This window comes from Cherax quadricarinatus, unplaced genomic scaffold (genome assembly GCF_038502225.1).
Source record: "Cherax quadricarinatus isolate ZL_2023a unplaced genomic scaffold, ASM3850222v1 Contig511, whole genome shotgun sequence".
Classification (NCBI taxonomy): domain Eukaryota; kingdom Metazoa; phylum Arthropoda; class Malacostraca; order Decapoda; family Parastacidae; genus Cherax; species Cherax quadricarinatus.
The window spans coordinates 50629-70061 of NW_027195537.1; the positions used below are offsets into that span (position 1 = coordinate 50629).

At 41.1% G+C, this 19433-nt stretch overlaps 1 protein-coding gene across 3 annotated transcripts in view; it reads right to left on the reverse strand.

Moving 5' to 3' along the window:
• Positions 1-1140: 1140 nt before the first annotated feature.
• Positions 1141-19433, reverse strand: part of LOC128702526 (serine/threonine-protein phosphatase 4 regulatory subunit 3) — a 93799-nt gene continuing 75506 nt past the window's right edge. Inside the window, exons 12-16 of one of the 3 annotated variants that reach the window (XR_011391199.1) lie at positions 17333-17487; positions 12985-13133; positions 11381-11532; positions 6626-6721; positions 1567-1704 (exon numbers count right to left, since the gene is read on the reverse strand). Coding sequence is in view for 2 of the 3 variants with exons in the window: in XM_070080483.1 (XP_069936584.1) it covers positions 1555-1704; positions 11381-11532; positions 12985-13133; positions 17333-17487 (606 nt within the window). In the remaining variant the exon portion in view is untranslated. Of the gene's footprint in view, positions 1705-6625; positions 6722-11380; positions 11533-12984; positions 13134-17332; positions 17488-19433 lie in introns of all 3 variants that reach the window. The other 2 variants (XM_070080483.1, XM_070080484.1) reach the window with 2 other exon arrangements.

A 19433-nucleotide genomic window follows, 5' to 3' on the forward strand; every position in this document is an offset into this window, starting at 1 on the left:
AAAAAAAAAGGCTAACCAAAATACGTACCATGTCAAAAGGGAAAAAACAATGGAGTCACCAAGTTTTATATATTTGATAAGAAAACCCTAAAATTGTAACAAATATTAGGAACTCTGATTAGCATGTTACTCCAATGTTAGAACTGAGGATCAAGTTTAACCTATGCTAGTGTGGGCTCGACTCGTATGTATTTTACAGCACTATTCCTGAGTACAATACCTTGAACATCTGGGAGTTTGGTCAAATTTTTTATCTGCTATTACAGTTTGTGCATGTATTTCAAGGTCCAGATTAACAAACCAAGAAAAATGCATAAAACTTAACTAATACTGTGTGAATTTTTTTTAGCTGGATCCTTAATAATCAAGGTATTAGTATGGTGGCATGTGGAAATTTACTTTACAGTTTTTGTAAGAAAAGAGATACAAGGAGAAAATATTGCCTCTACATGCCTTCATTAAGTGCCATAATGATGGACTTTTAAAAAAGTGAATGTTCTTAAGACAAAAAAAGGATGAGATGTGAAGTTTAAAATGATAATGATATGGCTGATGACGACATTCTCTGATGATTGTAAATGCATTTCTGTGTTACCATAAACTGCTGTTGCCATCTTATCCGCCCAGCTTGCTCCTCTTTGTGTGCATCCTCAGCACCGATTACTTAACGATGGACTCTCTCTCTCTCTCTCGCACGCGAGACAACAGGTACTAAAAGTTGTGGAACCCAATACTGAAATTATCTTAGCTGCTGGTCAGGTGTGCCAGGATGTGTGGGGGGTTGGAGGAGCAGCGTGGGGAGCATCACAGCCCAGGCACAGTTATTAAGTCTGGCAAGGCCTTCGAGCGTTGTGTCTGTCCCTCGCCGTCGACTGGTGGTGGCGTCCTCTTGGGAAGGGGGAGGAAGGGGGGGGGGGATTGCACTGAACGCATACACATCTGGCAAACTCACACAGGAAGTCCCTCGCACGCATGGCAACGGGATGTGTGATGCATGGAGCAGTGAGAGCTAGCAGTCCTCAAGTCTGTGTAAATCTACTGCCATTGTAGTCCAGCCTCACTACCATGTTTAGACCCTCAGCACACACACTAGTACTAACACTGTCAATAACAATTTTACACTATATAAAAATATTCCATTAAAATGTCCACTATTTCTTGGTCATGGTGGCATGGGTCCAGTGGGGCCCAGAGCTGCTGCTGCTGCTGCTGCTGGCTCACATATACAGAAGGATTTGTACACATGGGTGTGAGGCATTGTGCGGGCTATGTACACGAGGTGGGCGGGCGGGCGGGCAGTGGGTGCAGCTTGGATGGGCCGGTGGCAGTGTTAGGCTGCTGGCAATCATTGCCTCAGAGTACACTGTCATGGGCGGGCAACACGGAGAAGGCAGGCGGTGAGGCGGGTTCCGGCGGGTGCCTGCCTCTCTGCCTCGGGCACGACCGTGGGGGTGTGGCGACACTCGGTGCACCCTGGTGGTACCTTACCCTGCCCACTGCACCACGGCCAAACCCAAAGTTTAACTGACTGCTGATTCAGCCACTTGTACACCCTCAGTCACTGCTTAATCTTGCTCTCTTTGCAGACGGAACATTACCATCCTCCTCCTCCTCCTCCTCTTCCTGATCCTCTTCACCAGGCTCTTCTTCCTCTTCCTCTTCATCTTCCTCATCTGAATTCTCATCATATGCCACAAGACTAACCTGAAAGTAGATAATCAATTTTAAAAATGACAAAATAATCAAGAGAGGTGAGGAGTTTCCAACACTATTGCCACTACATACTATGTATACTATATATTTATGTAATCAATTTGTAGTTACCAAGAGCCGAGGTATACTCGTGCAGTTCCATCTTTAATAAGAGGTACATTATTATTATAATCAAAAAGAAGCGCTAAGCCACAAGGACTATACAGCAATAAGAGGTACAAATATTAAAATATTCAATGGTTTACTCACACTGGCTCCTTTAACAACCAATGTGACCGAGCCATCTATGTACATCAGTTGTAAATACTTTCCGCTCTCTTTTCCACAATTTTTTTTTTTTATGTAAAGTAAAAGGACACAAGTGCAACTAATGTGACATTTTATTGTGGCAACGTTTCACTCACCAGGAGCTTTATCAAGCTGATGCGGCTTGATAAAGCTCCTGGAGAGCGAAACGTTGCCACAATAAAATGTCACATTAGTTGCACTTGTGTCCTTTTACTTTACATATTGTCGGTAATTCTACCAACATATATATACACACATTTTTTTTTTTTAAACTATTCGCTTACTTTCCCTACTATTGACATTTTCCCAGGACCTCTCATACTGTAATTTCTATCTCGCACGTTTGCTGATGCACAAAATGTGTGCATCAGCAAACACTGTCATACCATTTTGTCGAATTATTCAAAATCCCAGAATATGCTATGCAGCAATATTGCGTTTTAACCCTAGCGAGTTATTCACAGCGATGAGGTGCAGCTGGTCAAACAGAACTGTGATAAGTCTTGTATTCACCTCAATGATTGTTACTTTGTATATTCACCAACATAAACAATAAATTCTGATTAGAATGATTATGTTTTAATACTTGTCCTTACAACATACCCGGGTATAATGGATGAAGATTATTTCTAGAAGTACACCTCTCGGGATGCTTAACTATTGAAAAGGTCGTCTATTTAGCCCCACCTCAGGAGATACTATGCTGTTTTCTGATGGGCAAAACAAAATCTACCAGAGCACTGCCCAGCAAGCAAGTGACAATAAGAATGATATTGCAGTTAATCTGAAATCTCAATTACATCAGCACACTTTACCAAGACGGTGATTGGATGATGGTAAAAAAAATAAGGCTGAGAATGGCCCTTGCGGGATGCCAATGTCAAATGCTCTAGTTAATTTTTCCTGTATTCACCATTAACATATTTCTATCAAATAATCCCGCGTCCACAGAATTAAATTAATATGGTCGAACCCCAGTGTTCGAACTTAATTGGTTCCTAGGTGGTGTTGGAACTGCAGAAAGTTCAATGTGGGAAACAGTGCTCACACACTGGAGGATGTTGAACTGACTCTTCCAAAAGTCTCTCAGAGTCAGGTCAGTGTCAGAGGTCACTTCAAAGCACAGCTTTCCTGTAAAGTTTTTTACAGCTGAATTTTAAACAAGCTAGTACATTCACACTCCAGTAAAACGATTAAAACAGACCTGGTTTGTTCAAGGTCTGGCATGTCCAAACACCAAGGTTCCACTGCATTACAATCAGAAGTAAGCCATAAACCCTCAAGGTGGCCTGTAGCTCGACCACTAGCATACCAAGTTCACACACTGAGGTCTGGGACCAATCTCTGGTACAGATAGAAAACATTAGGACGTGTTTCTGTAAGTCACCTACTGTCATATTGTCATTATTGTTACAATTAGAATGAAGAGCTAAACCCATGAGGGTCATACAAAAACAAGGGAGGAAAAGGAATTTGTATGTGACACCCAGTTTGTCACATACAAAATAATCAAGAGGCACTGATAGGGCAGAGACAGGTAGGAAACAGGTATTCAGGGGCATGGCTGGAAGCTAAACATGCAGGGATGTTAGGAAGTACTTCTTCAGCCTCAGGGTGGTCGGGAAGTGGAACAACCTCAATGAAGAAGGGTGGAAGCAGACTCCAAATGTTGCTTTAAGAACAGGTATAATATGGCCCATGAGGCTAGGAGAATGAATCTGGAAAGTGGCAAGTTGAGAGGAAGGACCAGGAGCTAAGATTCAGCCCCTGCAACCACATATAGGTGGGTACAACTCCTCACTGATGATCTACTGCAATTAGAATATTCCATATAGAAGTAGGCCAGAAAATATTCCATTCAATCATTCCAGTATATAGAAAAGGAATATTGTTTTTGTATCAATCGTTCACATTGTTCAAGACTGTAGTTGAACACTTCTCCAGACTAAGGGACTGACCATCTTAATACTACTTCAACACTGACCTCTCCCCTGCTTCTCTTATATTTATTATTTTTCTCCTGTACTGGACTGAAGCAGCCCAGTGTGAAGACAAACCTTTGTGAATCAACCAGAGAATGTGGGAACTGAGCTCCTGGTTGTTCCGTGGTTCGTTTACAATTGTAGAATTTTTTTTTTTACAGCCGCTAAAGAGACTATATATATAATCAATCAATTAGTTACTGCCTTATTATCTTAAGATAGTCTTAAGTCTGACTGAAATGTTCTGCGTATTAAGGGGCTTCCTGCATGTACACTTGAATGTCATCACCTCTGTACAAACACTATCATGCTGAGATAAACAATCTGAATCTTAATTACAATTTTGCGATTCGTAAATAAACACACCATAGCTAACCAATGCAAACATCTTGCTCACTCCTTAGAATGCAACGTTCCTCTAAGTCGAACACGAGTCACAGTTTGAAACCTCCCAGTTTTTCTAGAGGGAAATACAGCAGTCCCCTGTATCCACAGGTGATGTGTTCCAAGACCTACTGTAGATAGTAGCCAACACTATTTATGTCATTTTTCACTTACATACATACCTTTGATAAAGTTAATTGATAAATTATGCAAAATAAGCCTAGAATTATCTCTTTTTCACCGATGGGAAGTAGTTCACGGCTTCTCTTAGGCTTAGAAGAACTGTCACCATCATTACTTTTGCACTTTAGGGTCATTATTTAGCAAAATTAAGGGTTATTATTGGGCCACGGTAAACCGTAGATAACTGAAATCGCAGATACTGAATCTATGGATACAAGGGTTCTACTGTGACCAGTACAGGAGGACCTACACGTACACCACCTCTTTCCAGTTTTCCACATTTTCGTTGACTTTCAAATGAGTCGTCGTTCCATCCACCGATGACAATCGCCGGCACATGGAACGTGATGAACAACAGCTCAATTTGAAGCCAATAAAAATGCAGAATACCAAACAAATGCTATACCATTTTTGTGTAAAATATAATCAACTTTACAGTTATAGCACAATTTCTGGTACCCTGAAGGTACCAGAAAATATTTCTACCCCTGGAAAATCATTCAAAATGCCTCCATTAAGCATACAAGGATTAAACATACAAGGCACATATGCAAAAATACAAAAAAAAAATCTTACAAATCACATCACCAAAGCAATGTTAAAACTTTAGCAGTAGGGGGTCCATTATTTTTTTATAGCAAGCAGTAATGATAAAGTTATTAGGTAACTAGACGACAATTTTGGGGTAACTCTGGTTAATTGTACGAGCACAATGTGGTGATTATGGGGTAAATGGTGCCGCAGCACCACTAACCATCAACACGACCTACATGATGCACTCTGACCCCCGTCGTCTAGTCATCTTTATACAAGGCAAAACAAACTCTTACTCGTCTTTATTAGAAGCAGAAGAGATGCTTAGTCATCTTAGTTTAAACTTCTCTACTGATGTCAGTGTATACCTGAATACTCTCTCTCTACCTTCTCAATTAAGCAAACCAAGTGACCTTAACAGCATGACTGTAACAATTCACAGCTAACTCGCAATTTAATCACAACTCGGAGGATGTTCTGGTCTGCCCCGGCCATCGTCAAGTGGCAAGCAAGTCGATGACGGTCCCAAGCCAACCAAAACGACCTCTAAGGATCTCTCTCCAAATTGTACACTAGTCGTAAATTATTAATCAGGTCTACAGGAGTGTTGTTATACTGAAGAGAAACTCTTACAAAGAAGGTACAGATTAAGACACTTGTGCAACAGCTGGTTATCTTTATTGATGAAATGTGTCACCCACACAGTCGGCTTCTTCAGTCATATAGAGGCAGCAGCAGTAATGAAATAAAGATGATGTAATCAGTTCATTAACCTTGGAGAAAAAGTATTTGAGGTGGTGAGTCCCTCAGCCTGGAGAAGAGTTCAGCTTCATGGTCTGGAACGATATCAAGCTGAACTCCTCTCCAGGCTGAAAGACTGACCGCCTCAAATACTTTTTCTCCAATGTTGATGGACTAATTACACCATCTTTATTTCATTACCACTCCTGCCTCTGTATCTAACTGAAGAAGTATACTATGGAGGAAAAACTTTTCATCAATGAAGAAACCCAATTGTTGCACGTCTGTCTTAATCTTCAATTTGTCGGTATTTTATACCAATTTCAGGAAGAATACAATCAAAACTTGACAAAATACAGCATTAAACCTTTCTATTTCATTTTAAATCAAGCATTCTTAGTGCCGTTTTTACAGAAAAACAAATAATTTACAAAACTCCCAGCAGGAAATGATAATTTAAGCTGGCACCCAAAAACACTTGCAATACTCTCTAAAAAAAAAATTTTAATTGGTAAAAAAAATTTAAGAGAATAACAAAGCATTTGAAAATATTTTTTTATGTTATCAAGTCTCTTATGAACCTATTCTATATAGTGTAATTATTTGCAAATGTAAGTGAAAAAATACTTCCAAAACTACGTATGCTATGAAATTTTTTCATGTAATATTTTGGATGGACTGTTTCAGGTGTATTTACAAAATTTACACTATGTAGAAGAACTCTATAAGAGAGCTGACTATATAATGTATAAGACTAAAACTAATCCAATTCTATAGAGGTACTCAGGATGTGTGTTCACCTTTATCTCCACGAAGCTTTGACAATGCTAACTCCTTGAAGGCATAACAAGGGCAGCTGTGGCGACCTGTATCTTATGTCCGACCCGCTGCTACTCCTAGGAAAAGACATCACCAAGAGCACAGTCTATCAGTGCATACCAGTCAACAGTGACAGCCAGGAGGGATTGTCAACACTCCCTCACAGGTGACATGTCTTCCATCTTCATCTCACAATCCCTCTGTCTCACATATTCCTCCCACCCCTTTCTTTTCCACATAGATGAATTGACAGGTTTTATCCTATGTGAGCTCATTTCAAAGCCAAAACCTAAGGTATACTAACATTCCCCTGTGGGATGTGATCCACAACAGCCGACTAATACTTAGGTACTTATTTATGCTAGGTGAACAGGGACAACAGGTCTAAGGAAATGTATCCACGGACCCTCAATGAGAGCCAAACCCTCACTACCTTTACACACACTCACTGAGGTGTCTCTAAATGTATATATGCTGAGAGCTTACTTAAATCGCTAGTCTGGGTATTAAATTATTCATGGCAGTTGGTAAACAGGTGATAAGCAGTCTTAATGACCCTCGTGTAGTAAACGGGCTTCAATCCCATTAGTCATTCTCCCTTGTCAGTTCCCCATCCTAAACATCTCATTTCAATAAATAACAAATAAAGGCACAATACCGTGACTGGAACGATACACAAATAACCCATACATAAAAGAGAGAAGCTTATGACTACGTTTCGGTCCGACTTGGACCATTTACAAAGTGACTTTGTAAATGGTCCAAGTCGGACCGAAACGTCGTCGTAAGCTTCTCTCTTTTATGTGCGGGTTATTTGTGTATCTCATTTCAACACTTAATCCACAAACAGAAATAATTTCCAATTAATGGCAAGCACTAAAATGCACAAATGCAAAAGGTTTAACAAGTCTAAATATGGTTTTGAGCACAAAGTTCACCTACTGTACCTCTATAAACATGACATACTCGTCCCACAATGTTAAACTACAAAAAATAACCAGCATCATTCCGTTTCCCATTTGTAAGGGGTGGCAATGTGGGTGAAGTTGATATATATAACAGTACAGTGGACCCCCGGTTAACGAACTTTTTTCATTCCAGTAGTATGTTCAGGTGCCAGTACTGACTGAATTTTTTCCCATAAGGAATATTGTGAAGTAGATTAGTCCATTTCAGACCCCCAAACATACACGTACAAACGCACTTACATAAATACACTTATATAATTGGTCGCATTTGGAGGTGATCGTTAAGCGGGGGTCCACTGTATAAATAACCCCATCCAAAATGCATGAGATCAAACTTTAAAACTTATCTTAGAAGGTTATTTAATGCAAAATACATCTACTGAAAGTTCTCTTATTAAAAAAACAAAGAGTTTCTCTTCATAGTGCGATTATTTTGTAAATGCAACTGAAGAAGTACATCCAAAATTGAACAATGTGTATGTGGGTGGGCTGGGGGCCTTTATAGACGGCAATGGCTGCACTTGGATGCACTCTTCAACCAAATTTAAAAAAAAAAAGAAAACCATTATAGAGGAGCCTTATGAGAGATGAATGTATATAGAGGAGCCTTATGAGAGATGAATGTATATAGAGGAGCATTATAAGAGCTGTATGTATATAGAGGAGCATTATAAGAGCTGAATGTATATAGAGGAGCATTATAAGAGCTGAATGTATATAGAGGAGCATTATAAGAGATGAATGTATATAGAGGAGCATTATAAGAGATGAATGTATATAGAGGAGCATTATAAGAGCTGAATGTATTTAGAGGAGCATTATAAGAGCTGAATGTATATAGAGGAGCATTATAAGAGATGAATGTATATAGAGGAGCATTATAAGAGATGAATGTATATAGAGGAGCATTATAAGAGCTGAATGTATTTAGAGGAGCATTATAAGAGCTGAATGTATATAGAGGAGCATTATAAGAGCTGAATGTATATAGAGGAGCATTATAAGAGATGAATGTATATAGAGGAGCATTATAAGAGATGAATGTATATAGAGGAGCATTATAAGAGCTGAATGTATTTAGAGGAGCATTATAAGAGCTGAATGTATATAGAGGAGCATTATAAGAGATGAATGTATATAGAGCAGCTTCTTAAGAGCTGAATGTATATAGAGGAACATTATAAGAGCTGAATGTATATAGAGGAGCATTATAAGAGATGAATGTATATAGAGGAGCATTATAAGAGATGAATGTATATAGAGCAGCTTCTTAAGAGCTGAGCATATTCAGTGTAACTTTATAAGAGAGGCAAGTGTAAATACAACCGAGATCTGAATTGGTGTAAACAAAGTAGTACGTTCCTTGTAGTGAGACAGAGGCTTGACTAAGATGTGTCCTACAAGGTGATTCCCTCACCTATGTGAGCTTGCATCTTGCGCTGACTGGCAAGACTTGCCGGTAACTATGAAGAGGGACTGTGTGTGGAGCACAGTCTGATGTGCAACATTTTCCTCTAAGCCAAATGTCCCTGAAAAAACTTGGCTATGCTGAAAAAAAACTTGGCTATGCACGTAGCATTCTCTTATTAACTCAAACGTCTATGGTGTTCTATAAGAGAGTGACAACGTCCCACAAGGTTCGTCAAGAACAGGTGTGAAAGTCAACAATTCTGTCAAATAAAAAAAAAAAAATCACAACACTGTGGCTGGAACAATTTACCAAAAAACTTGGACCTCGGAGAAGAACCGTACGACATTAATGTCCATCCCGGACTAATGTTAAGCCACAACAATTGTGACTCAACAACACTCCACGGTGGACTGAAACAACATTGTAAGGGTCCTCTCCGAAGAGTAAGTGTTTCGTGAATCGTGTCAAACACTGGAAGCAAACTGGCTAAGCAAAGCATCAACACGTCTAGGGTAAACATCCCAAGCAGCAGGCAAAAAATATTTTGCGCCACTAAGCACGCTGAAAAAAAAGGACATGGAACTACTAAAAATGTCTAGTGGTGCAAATTTTAGTGGATTCTAACAGCTGATAAAGATAAAAAAAAAAATACATGAGAGAGGAAATCTCACAAAACAAAAATGAGGAAGAATGGTAGTCTATATATTATGACCTCCAGCTGAGGTCCTCTTCAGCAGAATATAAAAGAACGAGGGGAAGCACTCAAGTATTTATACTGGGAGAGAAGAGGAATCTTCTAGGGTTCTTGAGGTGCTAGATGACATCTAGTACTCTCATACTCTCTTAAATATAAAATTCAGTATTCTAAATAATAAGAAGTCACACTAGCACGACTGGAACAATACACAGATAACCTGCACATAGGAGAGAGTAGCTCATGATACCACTTTGGCCCCGGGCTTCTCTCTCCTGTGTGGGGTTATTTGTATATTTAATATTCTATATTATTGTAGTTGTTTTATTTATGGTTTGATAACTGAGTGCTTGTCAATTTCTTGAGAGACCAAGCTCTCAAAAATTATAAAATTCATTTTTTTTTTTTAACACAACGGCCGTTTCCCACTTAGGTGGGGTAGCCCAAAAAAAGAAGCACTTTCACCATCATTCACTCTATCACTGTCTTACCAGAGGCGTGCTAATACTGCAGTTTCAAAACTGCAACATCTCCACCTGTCCTTCAGAGCACAGACACTGTACTTCACCCCTCCAGGACTCAAGTCCTGCTAAATGGTTCACCTGAATTCCTTCATGTTACCTTGCTCACACTCCAACAGCATGTGGAACCATAGAATTACTTATATTAACCATAGAATTACTTATTTTTTTTATTTTTTATTATCACACTGGCCGATTCCCACCAAGGCAGGGTGGCCCGAAAAAGAAAAACTTTCACCATCATTCACTCCATCACTGTCTTGCCAGAAGGGTGCTTTACACTACAGTTTTTAAACTGCAACATTAACACCCCTCCACTTATTCCTAGCTATTATTGTCAAAATATCGAGACTACCTTTCTACCTCACTTATGTACATGAATGGTACACAGTACCAACAAGATGTACAACATCTGGGTATCTTTACTTGTACACATTTCACCATCCAGTGACTTTATCAAGACTCACGAAATTGTAATGACACGACTGCAAACAAACCATACCATAACACGTCAGTCTGGAGTTTTACGACTCTCTGATCACGGGTTTCATCCCCGTCCGTGGTATGGTTTGGCTCTATCAATACAAATTCAAGGACATAATGGGAAGACTGTGGAACAACATACACAACTTGAGGTAAACAGTCCCTCAGCCTTGGAGGTTCACATAAGGACTGCTTACCTCAATTTTTGTATATATTTCTACAGTCTTCCCATTATATCGTAAAGAACTTATAACCCTAATTTTTGAAGGGGTGGACCGGCAAGCCATCGAAAGGCCTTGGTCAAATGACCAAAAGCACCAGAGATGGGTCATCGTATGACTAAGACCCGTGTCACAAAGCACTTGTCCCATTTCCTGACAAACCGGGAGGCCTGGTCATGGACCGGGCCACGGGGGCGTTGATCCCCGGAATAACCTCCAGGTAACCTAACAATGATGTCCTTGAATTTGCATTGATAAAATCACTGGATGACTTAACATCTACAAATAGACACCCAGACGTCAAAAACGTGTCTAATTCTTCACCTCATTCCAGTCATATGAGACTTCCTCTCCCACATGTCAGTATATATTACACTTTGTTGCATGAGCATATTGCCATCTCACGTTAAAGAGGACACAAAGCAGCGGGTGACCAACCTTCTTGCGGGCGGGGACGGGAGACTTGTTGCCCTCGGGAGAGAGCGTCGTTGCACTGTTATTGTTATCCTTATTCCCATTGTTGAGTAGTAAGCTTTGCTTCCCAGTGGCACCCAGCATCTTGCTAGCCCCGTTCTCCTTCTCGACTTTGTCTGAAATGTGTAGGAATAATTGTAAGTGGCGGACTTGTGATGTTATTATCCAGAATACTGCAGTATGCCAAATAATTACTGCAGTATGCCAAATATTTACTGCAGCACGCCAAATGATCACTGCAGTATACCAAACGATCACTGTAATATACCAAATGAGCACCGCAACACACCAACTGGCTTATGCCAGGCAGATGCTATCATTCAACTCTCGCCACACAAAACTAATGAATGAACAATGAAACTGTACAAATTCTCTGTACAAAATACCACTTTTAGTGTCGGACATATTATAATACTACTTGTGTACCAGAACATGAGTTTCAAAACCTGAAGCCAGCAGGAGGCTGGAGACCACTAGTGCACAAGTCACAATGACAAACGTGTGGTGTGAATACACAAGTAACCCCACACATAGGAGAAAGAAGCCTCTCTCTCCTGTTATAAATAACAAAAAGGCACAATACCATGACTGGAACGATACACAAATAACCCGCACATAAAAGAGAGAAGCTTACGACGACGTTTCGGTCCGACTTGGTCGGACTGAAACGTCGTCGTAAGCTTCTCTCTTTCATGTCCGGGTTATTTGTGTATCTCTCTCCTGTGTGTGTTATGTATCGTTCAAGCTACATTGTGCTTTTTTGGTCTTTGTGGTTTGAATAATTAGGCTGAGAATTCTGAACTTGTAGATTATACAAGTTGTAAAGTTACTTAGAGTATTATTCAGAGGAATGGTTGTTGAAGTGGTCTGGATAATTTGAGGATGAAAAATAGGGTCACTAGGAGGGTATATATATATATGGAAAGGAGGGGTATAGACAACCCCAGGAGGAGTTGGAGGGAGGGGGTAAAGGTTGTTTTGAGTGCTAGAGGCTTGGACATCTAACAGGCCTGTGTGACTGTGTTAAATAATGGAGGCAAGTGGCTTTTATGATTTGATGTGCTGTTGGAGTGTGAGCAAGGTAACACTTATGAAGGGATTCGGGGAAACCAGTTGCCAGACTCGAGTCCTGTAGGTGGGAAATAGTGCCTGCACTCTGAACAAGGCATGGGGATATTTGCAGTTTTGAACTATAGCATCAGCACACCTCTGGCAAGACAGTGATGGAGTGAGTGATGGTGAAAGTGTTTCTTCTTTTTTGGGTCACCCTGCCTTGGTGGGAGACAGCTGATGTATTAAAAAAAGAAAGAAAAAAAAAAGCCAAGATAATGGAAGTCCTCCCCTATAAACACAAACCTGTTAGTACATTGCCCGAGGAATACAAATTAGGTTTGATCCAATGAATCATAGGGTGGCTCCAATTTCTTGGATCAAGAGAGTGACTGTACCTATCACTCCAAGAAGACAGGAACATAATACAAGACAAAGATAACTGTATCTCTCACTAAGACAACACAAGACAACTGTACCTCTCACTAAGACAATGCAAGACAAAGATAACAACTAACCAACAGGTGCCAGGCTGGTGTCTCTGGAAGGCAGAAGAGGCTCCGATTCGTCAATCTCCTCCTCGTCGTTGTTGAACCACATCTCCTCTTCCTCGTCTAGGTCCCGCACGTCTCTTCTGTACCTCGTACCTCTAACTACGCCCCCAATCCTGTGCAAAAAATGGTCAAGTGTTAAAAGGCAACGAAATATCTTTTACCTACTTCACATGGCTTTGACAAGTAGAGCTCAAACTTGTACAGCTGTCTTGACCTTTACAACCTTCCTGGATGTAAGGGAGCATTCTGGACACTATCTAGGCCCTTTACAACCTTCCTGGATGTAAGGGAGCATTCTGGACACTATCTAGGCCCTTCACAACCTTCCTGGATGTAAGGGAGCATTCCAAACACTATCTAGGCCCTTTACAACCTTCCTGGATGTAAGGGAGCATTCTGGACACTATCTAGGCCCTTTACAACCTTCCTGGATGTAAGGGAGCATTCCGAACACTATCTAGGCCCTTTACAACCTTCCTGGATGTAAGGGAGCATTCCGAACACTATCTAGGCCCTTTACAACCTTCCTGGATGTAAGGGAGCATTCCAAACACTATCTAGGCCCTTTACAACCTTCCTGGATGTAAGGGAGCATTCCAAACACTATCTAGGCCCTTTACAACCTTCCTGGATGTAAGGGAGCATTCTGAACATTATCTAGAATTTTTACAACAACCACTACTACTACTGCTACTATTGTTCTAACTTCATTGATCAATATGAAACCTATCGACTACACTAGGGTCACTTAACGCTGCAAATAACTTGTTCAACAGATAAGAATACTTTAATACCTAAAATTAGAATTAAGGTAAATTCTCAGTGCGTTAGCATATACAGTGGACCCCCGGTATTCGATGTCATTGGTATTCGATAAATCCGGTTTTCGATGCATTTTAACGCAAAAATTTTTCCTCGGTATTCAATTGAAAACCCGGTATTCGATACAATTCGTACGAGACCTGTCCACGTGTGGCCTGAAAACCCCCATGTGTACCAGTGTTTACAAGCCAGCCAGTGTGCGCACATCTAAGGATACATTCAGTACATTCCATATTATCCATATTATCACTGTGTTTGGTGCTTGTTTCTGCAAAATAAGTCACCATGGGCCCCAAGAAAGCTTCTAGTGCCAACCCTTCGAGAAAAAAGTCGCTAATGACTTATGAAATGAAGAAAGAGATAATTGCAAAGAACGAAAGTGGAGTGCGTGTGTCGGAGCTGGTCAGGTTGTATAATAAACCCCAATCAACCATCTCTACTATAGTGACCAGGAAAACGGCAATCAAGGAAGCTGTTCTTGCAAAAGGTGCAACTGTGATTACGAAACAGCGACCGCAAGTGTTAGAAAATGTTGAGAGATTGTTATTGGTGTGGATAAATGAAAAACAGATAGCAGGAGACAGCATCTCTCAAGCGATCATTTGTGAAAAGGCTAGGCAGTTGCACGACGATTTGGTTAAGAAATTGCCTGCAACTAGTGGTGATGTGAGTGAATTTAAGGCCAGCAAAGGTTGGTTTGAAAGATTTAAGAACCGTAGTGGCATACATAGTGTAATTAGGCATGGTGAGGCTGCCAGTTATGTTGTGCAACAGAGGTCCAGTGACTCAAGCTGGTCCTAGTGGCATTAAAAGAAGAAGGGAAGTAACCCTGGAAAAGGACTTGCTACCTCAAGTCCTAATGGAAGGGGATTCCCCTTCTAAACACTAACACCTCTCCCCTCCTCCCATCCCATCAATAATCACCAGATCTTCATTAAAGGTAAGTGTCAATTATTTTGTTATTATTCTATTGCATTAAACTTAATATTTCATGTAGTAAATTTTTTTTTTTCATACTTTTGGGAGTCTTGCACGGATTAATTTTATTTCCATTATTTCTTATGAGGAAAATTGATTCGGTTTTCGATATTATTGGTATTCGATGAGCTCTCAGGAACGGATTAATATCGAATACCGGGGGTCCACTGTATATGTATATTAATTGCAGTGAAAAAATATTGAATTTCCAAGTTATTCCGTGATTTATCACAAAATAACAGGACAAGTGAAGGCCGAGATAATACCTCAAGAGCGACCCATAGCATGTTGGGTCGCAGCGTGACGGTAATTACTGTATTATTATTATTTATTATTATCACACTGGCCGATTCCCACCAAGGCAGGGTGGCTCGAAAAAGAAAAACTTTCACCATCATTCACTCCATCACTGTCTTGCCAGAAGGGTGCTTTACACTACAGTTTTTAAACTGCAAGATTAACACCCCTCCTTCAGAGTGCAGGCACTGTACTTCCCATCTCCAGGACTCAAGTCCGGCCTGCCGGTTTCCCTGAACCCCTTCATAAATGTTACTTTGCTCACACTCCAACAGCACGTCAAGTATTAAAAACCATTTGTCTCCATTCACTCCTATCAAACACGCTCACGCATGCCTGCTGGAAGTCCAAGCCCCTCGCACACAAAACCTCCTTTACCCCCTCCCTCCAACCTTTCCTAGGCCGACCCCTACCCCGCCTTCCTTCCACTACAGACTGATACACTCTTGAAGTCATTCTGTTTCGCTCCATTCTCTCTACATGTCCGAACCACCTCAACAACCCTTCCTCAGCCCTCTGGACAACAGTTTTGGTAATCCCGCACCTCCTCCTAACTTCCAAACTACGAATTCTCTGCATTATATTCACACCACACATTGCCCTCAGACATGACATCTCCACTGCCTCCAGCCTTCTCCTCGCTGCAACATTCATCACCCATGCCTCACACCCATACAAGAGCGTTGGTAAAACTATACTCTCATACATTCCCCTCTTTGCCTCCAAGGACAAAGTTCTTTGTCTCCACAGACTCCTAAGTGCACCACTCACTCTTTTCCCCTCATCAATTCTATGATTCACCTCATCTTTCATAGACCCATCCGCTGACACGTCCACTCCCAAATATCTGAATACATTCACCTCCTCCATACTCTCTCCCTCCAATCTGATATTCAATCTTTCATCACCTAATCTTTTTGTTATCCTCATAACCTTACTCTTTCCTGTATTCACCTTTAATTTTCTTCTTTTGCACACCCTACCAAATTCATCCACCAATCTCTGCAACTTCTCTTCAGAATCTCCCAAGAGCACAGTGTCATCAGCAAAGAGCAGCTGTGACAACTCCCACTTTGTGTGTGATTCTTTATCTTTTAACTCCACGCCTCTTGTCAAGACCCTCGCATTTACTTCTCTTACAACCCCATCTATAAATATATTAAACAACCACGGTGACATCACACATCCTTGTCTAAGGCCTACTTTTACTGGGAAAAAATTTCCCTCTTTCCTACATACTCTAACTTGAGCCTCACTATCCTCGTAAAAACTCTTCACTGCTTTCAGTAACCTACCTCCTACACCATACACTTGCAACATCTGCCACATTGCCCCCCTATCCACCCTGTCATACGCCTTTTCCAAATCCATAAATGCCACAAAGACCTCTTTAGCCTTATCTAAATAGTGTTCACTTATATGTTTCACTGTAAACACCTGGTCCACACACCCCCTACCTTTCCTAAAGCCTCCTTGTTCATCTGCTATCATATTCTCCGTCTTACTCTTAATTCTTTCAATAATAACTCTACCATACACTTTACCAGGTATACTCAGCAGATTTATCCCCCTATAATTTTTGCACTCTCTTTTATCCCCTTTGCCTTTATACAAAGGAACTATGCATGCTCTCTGCCAATCCCTAGGTACCTTACCCTCTTCCATACATTTATTAAACAATTGCACCAACCACTCCAAAACTATATCCCCACCTGCTTTTAACATTTCTATCTTTATCCCATCAATCCCGGCTGCCTTACCCCCTTTCATTTTACCTACTGCCTCACGAACTTCCCCCACACTCACAACTGGCTCTTCCTCACTCCTACAAGATGTTATTCCTCCTTGTCCTATACACGAAATCACAGCTTCCCTATCTTCATCAACATTTAACAATTCCTCAAAATATTCCCTCCATCTTCCCAATACCTCTAACTCTCCATTTAATAACTCTCCTCTCCTATTTTTAACTGACAAATCCATTTGTTCTCTAGGCTTTCTTAACTTGTTAATCTCACTCCAAAACTTTTTCTTATTTTCAACAAAATTTGTTGATAACATCTCACCCACTGTCTCATTTGCTCTCTTTTTACATTGCTTCACCACTCTCTTAACCTCTCTCTTTTTCTCCATATACTCTTCCCTCCTTGTATCACATAGGTACTGTAGTACCTATGTATTTAACACGCCTTGTAAAAGCTTGCTGGGAACTTACCCGTCGAGAGACGCGCTCCTATCTCTGTCTTTAAGTCTATCTTGGTGTTGTTCATAGCGCATGCGCAGTGCATGGAAGGTTTGTACATAGTCGACCTGGGCCAGCACCTCTCCAAACTTTTCTACGATGCTCATCCACAAAGATTTTATGTCCTCCTGTAAATGAAAAATTGCCAAGATTCAACACATGCTAAAAGAATCAGACACACACAGCAGAGAACATGTTAACTTAATTTTTTTAATGCACCGGCCGTCTCACCAAGGCAGCGTGACCTAAGAAAAACATTCCTTTTTCCTTTTACATTTAGTAATTCATGCAGAGGTTACTAGCACCTTGCTCCTGGTGGTATCAAACCATACCCCGGCCGGGATTGAACCCGCGGTCACAGAGTCTCAAAACTCCAGCCCGTCGTGTTAGCCACTAGACCAGCTAGCCACAATGAGATTCGTCCAACTAGGTATATTTCTACACCATAGGAAGGTTAGCACAGGCACCACTGTGACCACAAATGCAAGTTTTTACGGACGAATCTCCAGCTAGCGTGGCCGTGACGAACTCTAGCTCAAGTCCCTTTACTGCCGTCAACATGACTCACGAAATCGTAATGACACGATTGCAAACAAACCATACCCCGGCTTGGGTATTACGATTGCGTGAGTCATGTTGACGGCAGTGAAGGGACTTGAGCTAGAGTTCGTCACGGCCACGCTAGCTGGAGATTCGTCTGTAAAAACTTGCATTTGTGGTCACAGTGGTACCTGTGCTAACCTTCCTATGGTGTAGAAATATACCTAGTTGGACGAATCTTATTGTGGCTAGCTGATCTAGTGGCTAACGCGACGGGCTGGAGTTTTGAGACTCTCTGACCGCGGGTTCAATCCCGGCCGGGGTATGGTTTGTTTGCAATCGTGTCATTACGATTTCCTGAGTCCTGGTGGTATTTTAGTCGCCTCTTACAACACGCATGGCTTACAGAGGGAGAATTCTTTTCTGCTTCCTTAATTTTCTTTTATTAACACTTAAACGGTCCAAACATATCAATGTTCAAATTCGTAGCTACAAAAGTAGATCTACTTTTTTTTACATATTTTCAAATATAACAAAAAAAAATTGTAGATAAAAGTTTTTTTACACGTTTTCAAATGTAAAACAAAAGAAGATCCACATTTTTTACATACTTTCAGATGTTGAAAAAACGTATATACACGTTTGGACCGTTTAGGGGTTAACACATCGGATGTTTCCCACATGGTAAGGTGATCCAAAAAAGAAGAAAAACTTTCACCATCATTCACTCCATCACTGTCTTGCCAGAAGGGTGCTTTACACTACAGTTTTTAAACTGCAACATTAACACCCCTCCTTCAGAGTGCAGACACTGTACTTCCCATCTCCAGGACTCAAGTCCGGCCTGCCGGTTTCCCTGAACCCCTTCATAAATGTTACTTTGCTCACACTCCAACAGCACGTCAAGTATTAAAAACCATCTGTCTCCATTCACTCCTATCAAACACGCTCACGCATGCCTGCTGGAAGTCCAAGCCCCTCGCACACAAAACCTCCTTTACCCCCTCCCTCCAACCTTTCCTAGGCCGACCCCTACCCCGCCTTCCTTCCACTACAGACTGATACACTCTTGAAGTCATTCTGTTTCGCTCCATTCTCTCTACATGTCCGAACCACCTCAACAACCCTTCCTCAGCCCTCTGGACAACAGTTTTGGTAATCCCGCACCTCCTCCTAACTTCCAAACTACGAATTCTCTGCATTATATTCACACCACACATTGCTCTCAGACATGACATCTCCACTGCCTCCAGCCTTCTCCTTGCTGCAACATTCATCACCCATGCTTCACACCCATATAAGAGTGTTGGTAAAACTATGCTCTCATACATTCCCCTCTTTGCCTCCAAGGACAAAGTTCTTTGTCTCCACAGACTCCTAAGTGCACCACTCACTCTTTTTCCCTCATCAATTCTATGATTCACCTCATCTTTCATAGACCCATCCGCTGACACGTCCACTCCCAAATATCTGAATACGTTCACCTCCTACATACTCTCTCCCTCCAATCTGATATTCAATCTTTCATCACCTA